Source organism: Electrophorus electricus, chromosome 9 (genome assembly GCF_041902795.1).
Source record: "Electrophorus electricus isolate QZ-2024a chromosome 9, ASM4190279v1, whole genome shotgun sequence".
Taxonomy (NCBI): domain Eukaryota; kingdom Metazoa; phylum Chordata; class Actinopteri; order Gymnotiformes; family Gymnotidae; genus Electrophorus; species Electrophorus electricus.
This window is the reverse complement of record NC_137505.1, coordinates 18,838,013-18,852,500: the sequence shown is the minus strand read 5'-3', so window position 1 is coordinate 18,852,500 and position 14,488 is coordinate 18,838,013. Positions and strand designations below refer to the sequence as shown.

Genomic DNA, 14,488 nt, shown 5'->3' with positions numbered 1-14,488 from the left:
CAGCCCTCGGTGGTGGCCAGGGGCAAGCCCTGCTCAGACTCCAGGAAGAGCCGAAGGTCCTGAGCATCCAGGCACTCGCGGTCTTTGGACAGCTGCACTAACAGGAAGTACACGTCAGGCCGGGTGCACAGCTCGCAGTAAGCCTCCTGGAACTCTTCCAGCGTCACGTGCGTGGTCAGCTTCTCCTTGCTACGCTGGATCTCTTTAAAGCGCAGGCGCACCTAAACCAAAAGAGATGAGAGGGCGAGTTAGTAAACTCCCGCATGACCTTATTACAACCGCTGACCATTTATTTATAGTTATATTTATAAGTGTACAATTGCAAACGTTGGCTCGTCGGCTGACATGCTGATCTCAGGACCACTGCGTTATACCGACGGAAGTGGCATGACCTAAAAAAAAAAGGGTCTCATGATACCTTCTGACAAAATGCCTGAGGGCTTAAATCAACAAGGACTTGGGAAGTATAAGACTGTTTGAAATCGCACCGTTCTGTCTCGGAACCGGTATCTGTCTTATCGATCTGTCTCTAAATCAAGCCTCCATAAAAATCCCACAGCAACTGTAATAACAAACTGTCCCAGAAGCATTACTTTGCAAGCGCACGCCAGGCCACGGCGAGGCCTACAGTGAGCGGAACCGAACAGCCAGCTGCACGGGCGCCACCCTCCACCGGACGCTCTCACGCTTCTTCTTCTCTCGTCTCACGCAACAGATGCTTCTCAGCCCCTGACGCAAAGACTGTGGTTCCTGCTTTTCCTCAGCTGACCACAGACACTCTCTCTCACCACCAGACACAGCCACACCCACGCACACATACACTCTCCGTCTCAGCAGCTGCAAGATTCAAGCCCACACACTCAGTCGGTATAAAGCTGCAGGATTTTTTAATAACCCAGCTTGAGGAGACCATAACAAGAAAAGACAGTCTGGAACAAGTGTCCACCCCATATCCTGCTCCCATATGATCTATTTTGGTCTGTGGACCACCTGCTCCTGTCTTACTTCACTGCTGACAATGCTAACATTTCACTTTCACTTATTTAACGAGAAGCTCCAATGCCAAAACAATTGGTGGCTTGCTGCCTTGGTTTTTTTAAGGGATGCGTTCCCATTTCTTAAATGTAAAGATCCTAGTTTCCAGTGAGGGTATAATTTCTCCCGTATTCACCCCAGTTGCGGTCAGTATTGATGAACAGGCCTGCCTGCGTATCTCAGGACGCGGTCAGGGTGGGTCGAGAGTTTCCTCACCTTTGCTTCCTTGATGCCGGGGCAGAGTCTGCAGATGGCGGCCACTGCCGTGTCCTCCGACACGATCCCGTGCCCATCCTCGTCGCCCTGCGCGAACTCCGCTGCCAGCCAGTCCCTCCTCATCCTGCTCCCCACGCTGCCCTCCAGAACCCCTCCCTCCCCTACCCCTCCTCCGCCCAGGGCCCCGGGGTGGGACACCAGGTACCGCAGGCCCGTCACCCAGATGTTGGCCACGTCCGCCGACAGCGCCACCAGGTCCAGCGACTGGTACTCGTCCCCGTGGAGGATGGAGAAGGCGGCCTCCTCGGCGAGCAGGTCCGACGGCCCGTTGTGGAGGAAGGTCTCGGTGCTCCTGCCCGTGCGCACCTCCCGGACGGCGGAGATGTCGAGGCGGGCGCGTTCGGTGTCCTTCTTCGAGGGCTCCCAGCGCAGGCAGCCCTGCTCGGCGTCCAGCGTGTAGAAGCGACAGTAGACGCGCGAGTTGGGCCGCACCTTCTTCAGCTCACAGCCACCCTGCATGAACGCCAGGCAGTCTGCCGCACTGCTGACCTTCTTCTCGGAAGGCATGCTACTGAAGGAGACCGTTTTCTTTCGCCCACCGCTGACCTTAGCCACCGACGGGTCCTGCAGGACAAAGAGAATTGCGTCAGGTTATGATTCAGGAGAAAATGTCTTTACCAATAGAGGTTAAAGAAAAAAAAGCTATAAATGAAAGGGTAATTTTGTCTGGCAGCGTGACAGAACTTATTTGGAACGTATTATAAGTAACCTTGCAGAAGTACTTGGAACGTTGAAGGCCAAACAAAACAGGTATGTCAAAATTCTTTGAACTGTGAAATATGTACATCTATAAAAAACATTTCAACTGCACAAATCATCTGACTTCCTATAAATTAGGGCTATGGGGTTCTGGCCACACTCCATTCTATCCAGAGCGCAGTGAGTTTCCTCTCAGGTATGTCATCTTAACCACGAGCATCTAGCCTGACAGGGCCATCCTGACAACAAAACGCCCATATCAAATGACTGAACCCGTACTTAATGTAAGCGGAGTTCACAAATAAAAAACACTGAACATTAACGATCTGAAAATGAGAATCTACTTTGTAGGATCAGCCAAACAGCCTGGAATTATTAAATTGGGTTTATTTTTTTTGTAGAACAAATGTCTGAGTTTGAGGACGCGGTCGATCAGTTCCCACATCGCGTTTCCAGCGTGATCTAAAAATCAATCCAACATCCTCTGTGATAATTAAGCACCATTTCCTCTCCTGCGCCAGCTGGGTCCTAAAGCCGCCGTCATACAGGAACTGCCTGGTCTGTGTGGAAACGTTTGAGCTGTTACGGGAAGTCTGAGAGTTTTGTGTGCACGCTTCCAACAAGTGCTCCACACAAACTGATCTCTGTATGCCAGGCTGACCCAGACTGTACCTCTGAATGTGCTGAGCTTGCTCTTCTGTATCCAGTTCAGACTTTTTTCTTCTTTGTGGCTGTTTTGATAACGGTAAAGGTACTGCGATGGTAAATATAGGGACGAACAGCTCAGCATCGCCGCTGCGGGCTGAATTTTGCGGACAGTGGGAAACAGCTCCACCAGACCATAACGTATTAGACTTCAGATTTGATTTCTTCTGAATGAAATGCGTTAGCCTTGCTTCAGTTACCACAGATTTGCATAACCGAGGTGTGGAGTAGCGTCGACGGCGCGAAGCCATAGTGAAACAGCGATATGAATTTGAGGCTGATTTCATCTGCCGCACGGGGCATTGCTATCCGAACAGCAAACTGCAGAAACCCAACGCTGACATATTGAGGCCATCGACCTGAGTCACCCTCCTCTTGGGAGCCGAGGTGAAAGATGCAGCCACGTCAGGCATAGGCCTGCCTTTGAAAAGGCAGCTCTCAGCACGGACTATTTATAGCCTCGTGCCCACAATTGAATCTTCAACCAAACTTGCAAAACAAACACATGATGTAATTTCAGCAGTCACAATGGACACTAAATCTGGGTTACTGCCTATGGCTCTTATTACCAGCCTCGCAGAGTCACGAGCGACACTGGACTAAAAGAGGTAGGCATCAACATATGATGTTTATGCATGAAACCTATGACTCGTGTCCTGTCTGCGTAGGTGTGTTTGTGTATGTGTATAGATGATTAAATGTACTGTGAGGGTGATGGGAACCAACATGCCTGAATCCTTGACTAAGCAATGTTACACACTGCCTAATGGAACTGGAACAAGCAGATCCTTCCTTCCTGTAACACAGAAACCAGAGGCAGCGGAATTTGAGCCGGCTCTGAACATCGCACAGGTGCGATCTCACTGGCCAATGGACCGGCCGAGTCGAAGGACAGGTCCATAGAATGGGCGGAAACCCAATGTCCTCGCGCGACCCGCGGTCTCGGTTCGCTGCCGCTGCTGACCATGGCTGTTCCTCTGAACCATTCAGGATCTCCGGAGCAGCACCCGCATGATGAGCCAGCACTCGCGGCAGGCAGCGCAACCAGGTCAACGGGCGCTCAAGCAGAGCTGAGCCCGGCAGGTGGAGCAGCCCAGCCGCGGAGGACCGAGCCCGGTGGCGGTGCCCTTGTGCGGCTCGGGGGGTGGGGGGTGGAGGTATAAAGATCGTCAGGGGAGTGGACATGGGAAGATGGACAGCCGCGACCCCTTCAAAGAGCTGCACACCAGCATTCACAAGGACGCCTTGAGGACAAGTCAAGTCCTCATCTTTCAGATGAGTTTTTGTTCGTAGTTACCGAACTCATGCCACAGAGCCAATGCCAAATACCACGAGAAGACGGTAAGAGCAAGTGGCAAGGAGGTGAAACTGAGAAGCAGAGATAAGTGGAGCCAACAGAAGCAGAGATAACATAGGAGGATCACTTAAAAAAGCTGGAAAGGAAATTACATAAAAGGTTAAGTGGCAAAAATGATATCAGTGGAGAGCTGAAAGATATCTAAGGGAAAAAAAACTGCATTGGGGACGAAATTAGCAGGAGAAGATTAGGCAGGCGGAAGAATCTTTTCTCACCATCATATGAATTACAGGAGTAGTATAAGCAATGACCCACTCTGTAAATGCAAGCTGGATAATACAGCTACAGGAAAGACAAACCAGCACTGGGAGATGTGGGTAAGTATAGTTCCCATCTCCAGCTAATGAAAGGAAGAAGGGAGAAGCAGAGAACAGGAGAACTGGAGAAGGTGGTCGGTCAGGGGGGGACATGGAGAGGAAGGGGTGGTCAAAGAGAAAATGATACAGACTGAAAGTCATGACAGATCCAAGAGGTTCTAGGAACAAGACAACAATGTGACACAGACAAGCTGTTCCAGAAGGACCTGGCCACGGAATCCGCCCAGGCCGTTTTCAGCAAGAGCTCAGTTACAGCCCTTCAGGAAGAGCCCGGTCCGTCCTGGAGTGTTCCATCTCAGTCATCTGGCGTCCGCGGGCTGCCGTGCCAGAAGCCCTTGTCTAGTTCCGAGTCTTCCGAGGCCCTATTAACATGCACATTCACAAATCTCCCTCCTTAGTGCTAACATCTGCTAGGGGCAGGGGAAAGGGCCAGGCGCTGACAGGCCAACATCCTGCAGTAGGGTGTCTACACGAGAACCGACAGGAACACGACAAACATGGCCTGCAAGTCACGTCATGCTGCGCTGACAGAAACGAGGAGAAAAGCATAAAGACTCCTGAACATTGGCAGGCGAGAGAAGAGTTCCTCTAGCTTGTGTTGATGCTGGACAGACCGGTTTATGCTGAGCTTATTGTTCTTGGCACAATAATAAAGAGGCATGTCACAGGAGGCCAAGAGGAGGCCGCTCATTTCATTCTATAGAAACTCCGATCAGTGGCAGGCTCAACCACCACCAAATATCACAGTAATACTGGAAGGCACTTATGCATCCACTATTCAAAGATGGAGTAAGTTGATTTTTGGTGAAATGTCCTCGATTTGCCATTACAATGCCGTTACAGAGACTCACAAGAACATGAACTATCACTCTGTTTTATTGGCAACGTCAAAGAGTTTCTTTTTCTGGTGTTACAGGGTTGTGTGACTTATCGGCGAGGTCACTCTGAAACGTAGGGTTTCCCTTCACTGTGCCAACGGCCACGTTTTAATTTCCACTGCAACTTCCCCTTCTCACGTGCACACGTGCATGCACACACACACACACACTCATGTACACAGTACCTGCTCTGTGACAGTTACAATGACATTCTGTGTTAAACACAAAGCGAGATATTTAGCTCATGGGATACAGATGTAATGTTCACAAGCCAGCTTACGTAAACAGACCTCTGAATATAAAACACACAATCACTACAAAGCCAGGGCTTACACAGAGGCAGCAAGCAACACACACTGGTTTGTGCACATTTCACCCTCTGAGATCACATTCTCATGCTGCCAGTTACCAACGCCCCAACTAATGAATCAACAGTATTCTGTTCCGTAGACCTAATGCTACATATAAGGAGTTCGAATTTGTGCCACAACTGCCAATATCATTAGATTCTTAATAAGCACCAGAGGAAAAAACCAATTAGACATCTTCATAATAAAGCAATGAGTGTGTTGTCATCAAGTGCAACACCTCCATGAGACCTATCCATCACCCGTAGCCATGATAAGTTCACAAACAAACATTCCCATGTCCTTATGGTTGAGTCGCCATACATGGAAGTTTAAGTAAAACACAATCCATTATGCTAACACCAATGCTTCGCTAATACTAGGCTATAACAGTTTGTTAATAGTTCAGTTTTATAGTTCAAGTTAATAGCTGCATTAATATTTTAGTGCATGCTGGTCAATAGGTTGGGTTAATAGTTCAGTGTGTGCTGCTCCCATTGGTCAAATCAAATCACCTGTGTTGGCTGTACATTCTTTTGTCTAAAAATGATCAGGGGTTTTTTATTAGTGTCTTTAATTATTTATGAAATTAGAATTTATAGCATTCACACATTAAAAATGAAATCTTCTAAAGAAACTATAGAAATGTCTTAGGTGTTCTAGGGATTGCTTGGTTATCCACACATGTCCAAGCCCTTCCCTGGCCCTGTCTGTGCTCTGTCTCCCTGCCTAGGGCCTCTGATTCTACAGCTCTACGCAGTGCGAAAATATTTGCCAAACCGTATCATCATTTCACCACTGCCTATCAGCTGTCCTGTGAAGGTTAAAGAAGTTGTCATATATGGGCTAATTCATTACTACGTTTAAATATTAGTGGTTAATGAATTAATTAAGAGGCTAATGAATTCCCCTCAACTACCACCACCTGCACCAAACTCGTGCGCGGCCATCCCCCTGCCACAGGATGGAACAAAAACTCCAGTCCTACTAATAATCCCAATTTTGCATAAGGACTAAATTATCCACACCCACACTGCTCCCCTCCCACTGTACCAGCAGGAATAATCTGGACTGAGCCACAGGCTGAGTGATCATGGTTTAGCCCACAATGAGTTTAGCTATCTAACCGCTGTGACACCGAGATTAGCTGTAAATGAACTGATGCATCATGACATTGAGGCAGGAAATAATGAATCAGAAGATTACTGAGCATTCAGTGACCTAGAAATGAGGTAAAGAGAACACAGAATTCAGTCTAGGGCTACCCAACCCTACAGCCATATTTAAATACAACACACGTGACCGACATTTCGGTGTCACTGAATGCTTCAATTAGGTGCGTAAGATAAAGGCTGAAACTAAACTATAGGATGGTACCGCTGCAGGACTGCAGCTAGGCAGCCCTGATTTGATCAGTTAAGGGTTATCAACTATTCTAAAGAGACCCAACAGATGGCATTTGGACCACTGTTTGTCACTAGACCACCCAAGTGTACACAATTTGCTCCACATTTCAGAACAGCAATGGAAATTGATGAAATGCTATTGTGCATGATGAAAATAATCGACTGCAGGACATTCAAAACGGCTCTTCAGTTCGCTGGTCTAATTTGGAAAGTCAACAATCAGTGCTCTGATTCCATGCTGGGTCTTAAATTGCTTTATAATGAAGTATGAGCTCTAAGGCTTAGCCAGGCTTTAAGGTCGCTGTTTTGGTTAGACAAGTTTCTCTGATGGGTCCAGTGCCTTCAGCACAGATGTACTGTATGTTTGAATTAGTCCTTGCACTCTCAGTGGATGTCTGTGGATTGGGGATAATGTTCTAAATTATACAGTACATGCAATTTATGAAGTATGATGAACACCTTTAGCTACAATTGAAAAGTGGTAAAATCCTTGAATAATTGTTTTTTAGGGTTCAGCCTTGAAAAAGTATTCATACCCCTTGAACCTTTCCACATTTTTTCATGTTAAACCTACACATTTAAATGCATTTTATTTGGATTTTATGTGACAAAACAACACAAAGTAGCAAGTAATTGTGAAGTGAAAAGAAAATGATACAGGTTTTCGAATGTTTTAATAAATAAAAATCTGGAAAGTGTAGTATGCATTTGTATTCAGCCCCCTGACTCAATACTTTGTGAGAGCACCTTTTGCTGTAATTACAGCTGCAAGTCTTTTGGGGTAAGTCTCTACCAGCTTTGCACATCCACAGGCTGAAATTTTTGCCCATTCTTCTTTGCAAAATGGCTCAAGCTCAGTCAGATTGGATAGAGAGTGTCTATGAACAGCAATTTTCAAGTCTTGCCACAGATTCTAAATAGGATTTAGGTCTGGACTTTGACTGGGCCATTCTAACACATGCTTTGATCTAAACCATTCCACTGTAGCTCTGGCTGTATGTTTAGGGTCGCTGTCCTGCTGGAAGATGAACCTCCACCCCAGTCTCAAGTCTTTTGCAGCCTCTAACAGGTTTTCCTCCAGGATCCTGTATTTAGCTCCATCCATCTTCCCATCAACTCTGACCAGCTTCCCTGACCCTGCTGAAGAAAAGCATCCCCACAGCATGATGCTTCCACCACCATGTTTATAGGTGTGGATGGTGTGTTCAGGGTGATGTTCAGTGTTAGTTTTCGGCCACAAACAGTGTTTTGCATTTAGGCCAAAAAGGTCAACTTTGGTCTCATCTGACCAAAGCACCTTCTTCCACATGTTTGATGTGTCCCCTACATGGCTTGTGGCAAACTGCAAGCAAGACTTCTTATGGCTTGCTTTTTAAAATGGCTTTCTACTTGCCACCCTTCCATAAAGGCCAGATTTTGTGGAGTACACGGCTAATAGTTGTCCTGTGGACAGATTGTCCTGAGCTGTGGATCTCTGCAGCTCCTCCAGAGTGACCATGGGCCTCTTGGCTGCTTCTCTAAGTAGTGCTCTCCTTACCTGGGCTGGCAGATTAGGTGGACGGCCATGTCTTGGTAGGTTTGCGGTTGTGCCATATTCCTTCAATTTTCGGATGATAGATTGAACAGTGCTCCGTCAGATGTTCATAGCTTGGGATATTTTTTATAGCCTAATCCTGCTTTACATTTCTCCACAACTTTATACCTTTATACCTTGGTTTTCATGATGCTGTTTGATCACTAATGTTCTCTAACAAACCTCTGAGGTCTTTACAAAACAGCTGTAGTTATACTGAGAATAAATAACACACGTGGACTCTATTTGCTAATTTGGTGACCTTTGAAGGCAATTTAGTCAGGGGGGGGCTGAATACAAATGCACGCCACACTTTCCAGATTTTTATTTATTACAAAATTTGAAAACCGTGTACAATTTTCTTTTCACGTCACAATTACTTGCTACTTTCGTTTAAATCCCAATAAAATATCTTTTAAAAATGTGGAAAAGTTCAAGGGGTGTGAATACCTTTTCAAGGCCCTGTAGAATTTGTAGTGTCTAAGACACTTTTCCACCTTGACATTTTTCATCTGAGAGTACAGCAGATAAGCATTTTTTCAGCTGACAAGTTCCAGCTTTGTAAGTACACTTAACACCATAAACTGACAGAACCTGACCATATGTCTGGTCTCATACAGCCAAGAGTGCAACATTATGAGAGGATAGCTGTATGCAGCTTACATAATCTACAGAGCTTCCACTGGCCTACATTCAGATCGCTATCTGAAAACAATCAGCTGTCATTATGGGCACTCCTCCAAGGGCTCTGATATGCTGTTAACTCCAGCAACAGCCTGCCAAGCCCTTTGCCACGACTGTATTTCTTCACAAATCCTCCCTTTTTATGCTCCTTGAGAGCTTCTTGAGCTCTCAAAGTCACAGGGCTGTCGAAGACAATGTCTAGGTGAAGGTCTAAGACTGGGCCTATATAGACTTTCCTCAGGGCTCCCTGGGCCTGTATAGACTTTCCTCAGGGCTCCCTGGGCTTGTATAGACCTTCCCAGGGGCTCCCTGGGCCTGTATAGACCTTCCTCAGGGCTCCATGGGTCTTATAGACCTGGAGATGAAAAAGACATTGGCTCAGATGGAGACTGGACATAAGCGATCCAGAGGGGATAAGGGAGGCCGAGCTTCAGCAATCACTTTTTAAGCAGTCAGCAAGTGTCATGTTGCTGGATGCCCTCCTGGGAGTTTATTACGGATGACAGGTCCCAGTGTCTCTGCCCTGTTTGACCACTAGTCACCCCTGAGAAAGGCACATGAAGGCACGAACTGGAACAGCAGAAGCAATGCCTGATCACTTCAGGGATAGTTCTGAGTGTACTGAAAGGGGGTGTGTAAGAGTAAATTCTGTGTTTTAGTGAGTTTCAATGTTATTCAGAAGCTGCTTTTACTGCAGTGCTAAACATTGTCTGCCAGGTGCTGTGATTCCTGACTAGGGCATTTAACCTGATGCAGCTTCACAAACACCACCATCTCCCCTGCCCGCTTCAAACAAACACCTCCATCTCCCCTGTCCGCTTCAAACAAACACCACCATCTCCCCTGCCTGCTTCAAACAAACACCACCATCTCCCCTGCCCGCTTCAAACAAACACCACCATCTCCCCTGCCCGATTCAAACTAACACCTCCATCTCCCCTGTCCGCTTCAAACAAACACCTCCATCTCCCCTGCCCGCTTCAAACAAACACCACCATCTCCCCTGCCCGATTCAAACAAACACCACCATCTCCCCTGCCCGCTTCAAACAAACACCACCATCTCCTCTGCCCAATTCAAACAAACACCACCATCTCCTCTGCCCGCTTCCAACAAACACCACCATCTCCGCTGCCCGCTTCAAACAAACACCTCCATCTCCCCTGCCCGATTCAAACAAACACCTCCATCTCCCTTGCCCGCTTCAAACAAACACCACCATCTCCCCTGCCCGATTCAAACAAACACCACCATCTCCCCTGCCCGCTTCCAACAAACACCTCCATCTCCCCTGCCCGCTTCAAACAAACACCTCCATCTCCCCTGCCTGCTTCAAACAAACACCACCATCTCCCCTGCCAGCTTCAAACAAACACCACCATCTCCCCTGCCCACTTCAAACAAACACCACCATCTCACCTGCCCACTTCATACAGCTGGCATGATTAAGTTTATAACATTTTCATTTTGGTTTTCTCTACTCGCGCTGAGGTACTTTAACCCTTCCTTTATCCTTGCTTACATTTGACATACATACACCTTATTTTCCAAATTTCCCTAATGTAAGCTATTAAAATTACTGTGGGAGTATAAAATGGTGTGTGACTTCTTTTTCTGTTTATCGGTTGGCTTATTTTGACCTACCCTTTATTATCATTTAACCTTCATATTTCATTTTTAAAATATTGCATGCAGTCCAGTATGGAAAAAAATGTTTTAATTACCCTTGTAAGGTGTCTGTACATAAATATATTTTATGTGTGTATACATTTGTCATTTCAAGTGACCTGAATTTAATTTATTTTAAAAATTAATTAATTTTAAAAAATGTTTTTTAATTAACCTGACTATCAATACATTAAAGGTTTCCTGAGTCTCTCTATGCATCATGGAGAGAAAAGCTTCTTCTTGCTCCTCTTTGCCTTCCTGCCTTTGAAAAGCTTCAGGACACATCCTGGTCCCTTCCAGGGACACATCCTGGCACCTCCTGGGGCCCCATATCCACAGCAGACACACAGCAGAGCAATCACAGACACTGTAGTCACGCTGGGGAGAGAAAGCACAGGTAGGATTTACAGAAACCCCTCATCACTAGTAACAAATCCAAGACAGAGGAGGCTCACTGGGTAGCCCAAGCTACCCATGCCAGGCTGACAAACAAGCAGACGCGCATTCCAGGGTTTCAAGTTTTTGTGGGGGATGGGTAACAACAACGAATGCTGGTTTTGGATTTAAAAGAGCTGCAGTACTAAAAAAAGGAGAAATCACAAACAAATATCTGATTGTTTTGTATTTGTATGGCAAATACATTTAAAACCTCATCAGTAAGGCACAAAGAGAAGAGAACAGCTATGGAATTATATACAAGACTGTGCAAAGATGACATTTTAAATGTTTGGCAGAACATTTCCGCCAAATGATTGGCAATTATACTATATATCTGCTGCCTAGCAACCCGGGGTGAGTGGCACATGCCGGGGCAATAAAACATTAATAGCTGTATTTTCTTTGGCATTACCTTAACAGCAAATAAAGCTTTCCAGGGTATTGCTCAATATACCTGCAACAGAATTGTGTTTATTCAAGATTAAGTGCCTCAGTTTGACTGTGCAATGTGTTTTTATATCGTTCAGGAAGAGCAATCCAAGGACTCCCAGCGAGAAGGTTACAGGGACACAGCAGAACAGAGCACAGTGACTAAGCTCCAGTCCTCTGGGTGCCTTGAGTCCTGAGGAGCTGTTCCAGGCCTTTAATTAGCAAAGCTCGTTCCTGCCCCCAAGTTAATTACCACAGACACGAGGATCTGAAGCACACACAAACATCCGAGTTGCACTCTCAAAATGAGGATGCTTCCAGCATCTCTAGCAAGTATATGATAATAATCTGGACTGGCCAACTTCATGGAAACTATAAGCAGGCGTCTGTGATGGCGGAGCACCTAGGTGTGCACATGGCGTGTGTGAACTGACACCGTGCACCATGCACCATGGACCGCTGCACCACTGCATGCACACCAAGCCCCCACCCAGAAAAAAATTAGCACAAAGCCGTGTCGTGTCACACCCGGTTCCTGTTTGGGGAGATGTATTAATTGCCACCGGTGTCAAATTTGACCGAGACTGAGACGGCGCATGTGTGTGTGGTGTGAGGGTTAACCAGCTGGCTGGCACTTACCCACACAACAATGTTAGTTGCCTTCTTAGCTCAGCACATTCACCACGATGCTGTGGACACAGGAGTGGACCATGCTGCCTTTGACTGAACCAGGGGAACACAAACGCGCTATTGAGCTTTGTCACTGCCGTGAATCATTCCCTCACCCTACCAAACACTGATGCAACTTCTTTGCTTTGGTTTGATTTGTTTTATTTTTGTTTTAGAGAGACCTTCTGCCTGCTCCTCCAAGGTTTATCAGGGGCTGAAACTAACAGCTGCCCGGAGGAAGTAATTAGTGAAAGTCATGTGGCAGCTCCTTTTTTTTAAGTGTAATTGAATCTTTTGGGTGCACTTGGCTGAACTATACACAACGCTCACAGAGTCGTGGGTAGTGTTTAATAAAGCTAAACCACAAACCCTCGGCATATACAGCAGTTAACAAACTGACTAAAAACAGCAGAATTAGACGCCCATACAATTCAGCACACATAGTTCTTACAAAAAACGTTAAACACCTGATTTTTTATGCACTTTCCAAGTTTCTATAAGCTGTCCAACTCTGAATGGTGGTGGTGTTGTGGAGCTTGTTTCATCCATCAGTTGCAGGAATCTTGCTAAGAGTGATCACTTTCTGGACTCTATCAAATGTTATATGGAAGAAAACTCTCAGATGTCTTTATCCCAGTTCTATGTCAGTTGGCGTTACAGCTCAGTGCTGCTATACTGGCATGGATAGGTTGCACAAAGCACTAAATGGAGGCCAAATACTACAACATATTTTTTTATATTAAATCATAATTTTACCCAAGTGAAACAATTTTTTTCTTCTTCTTTACCATTTTTTGCCAAAAATTATGGCGGGCACTGTAGTCTACCAGTTGCGGAGGACCATGAATATTTAGACAAAATAATTTAATTTTAAATTATATTATATCACTTGGCTGCAAAATCTTGTGCAGTCACTCACTGCCTGAAGTCTGCAAGCCACAGATATCACATGGCTCTGGCTATCTTCTGTGGAGATGCTCTGCTATGGCTGTAATGCAGGTGTTTCTGGTCCTGCTTTTATCACGGGGCTTTTAGCTTCAGCTCTGTCTTTAGGGTGCATGTATACGGTATACATAATTACAGGCAACATACAATATACATAGTTACAGGCCACGTGCAGTACACATATATACAGGCTATACATAGTGCAGCACTGTGTATAGCTCAGTAGCTCCCATTTGTTGGGCAAGCAATCAGAGCCTCAGGCAAGTGAAAATTGCTCCACTTTTCTGAAGCATCGCTTATGAATTCAGTTCTGATCCCCATTGGTCCTCCTCCTCTAATGGACGGACCTGTTCCATGTTTCAGGCTACATTTAGAGAGAACAATGGCAAAAGTTGAGAACCAGCGCCATTTTCAGAATTCAGTGTGTAATGCATTTTTGACTCCCCAGTAATGACCACTGAGCTAAAACCCACTGCAATTATCTTTAGAATTACCACTTTGAATCTGGCGATGGGTCTGCAACTCTACGAAGATGAACTGGCTTCAAAAAGATGATTCTTTTCACTTTATTAAAAAAAAAAAATCTAACTTGTAAACGCAATGACCCCTCCACAGCAAGGGCCAGAAGATGGACTTCATGAGTATCCATGTTATCATTTATGTTCATCTAGGCCTAACATTCATGACGCAGCAATCTTATTTGAAGACCTGTAATATATACATGTAATCATTACATATAATCATGTTTTCCCCTAACTGGATAACCTTACTGTCAGACGGAGACTCTGTCTGTTTCTGACCGGCTTGCTTTACTGCAGGCTATTTATCAAACCTCCGTTTGGACTTGCTAGATTACGTATCCCCTAAAAGCAAGGAAAGCTGCGCATCTACTGCTCCGTGCAGGGAACCTTGGGCTGCTTCCCACAGAACGAGCCAAGGTCACGCCACTTCCTACGACGAGCCATTGACTTCACAACTGAGCGCTACGCTGGCTCCATGGACCTGTCGAATAAAGAGGCCGCGTGGAAATGCCGAGTCCCTTTGCCCTGAAGGATCCTCCCA

The 14,488-nt window shown here is 45.9% G+C and overlaps 1 protein-coding gene across 3 annotated transcripts in view; it reads right to left on the bottom strand.

The window, feature by feature from the left end:
- The window catches only part of plcl1 (phospholipase C like 1), a 47,085-nt gene that overhangs the window by 13,202 nt on the left and 19,395 nt on the right, over positions 1–14,488 (bottom strand). For all 3 annotated transcript variants that reach the window (XR_014125260.1, XM_027026274.3, XM_081720608.1), the window contains exons 2-3: positions 1,252–1,875; positions 1–221 (exon numbers count right to left, since the gene is read on the bottom strand). The exon at positions 1–221 is cut by the window's left edge and continues 1,498 nt beyond it. Coding sequence is in view for 2 of the 3 variants with exons in the window: in XM_027026274.3 (XP_026882075.2) it covers positions 1–221; positions 1,252–1,875 (845 nt within the window). In the remaining variant the exon portion in view is untranslated. The remainder of the gene's footprint in view (positions 222–1,251; positions 1,876–14,488) is intronic.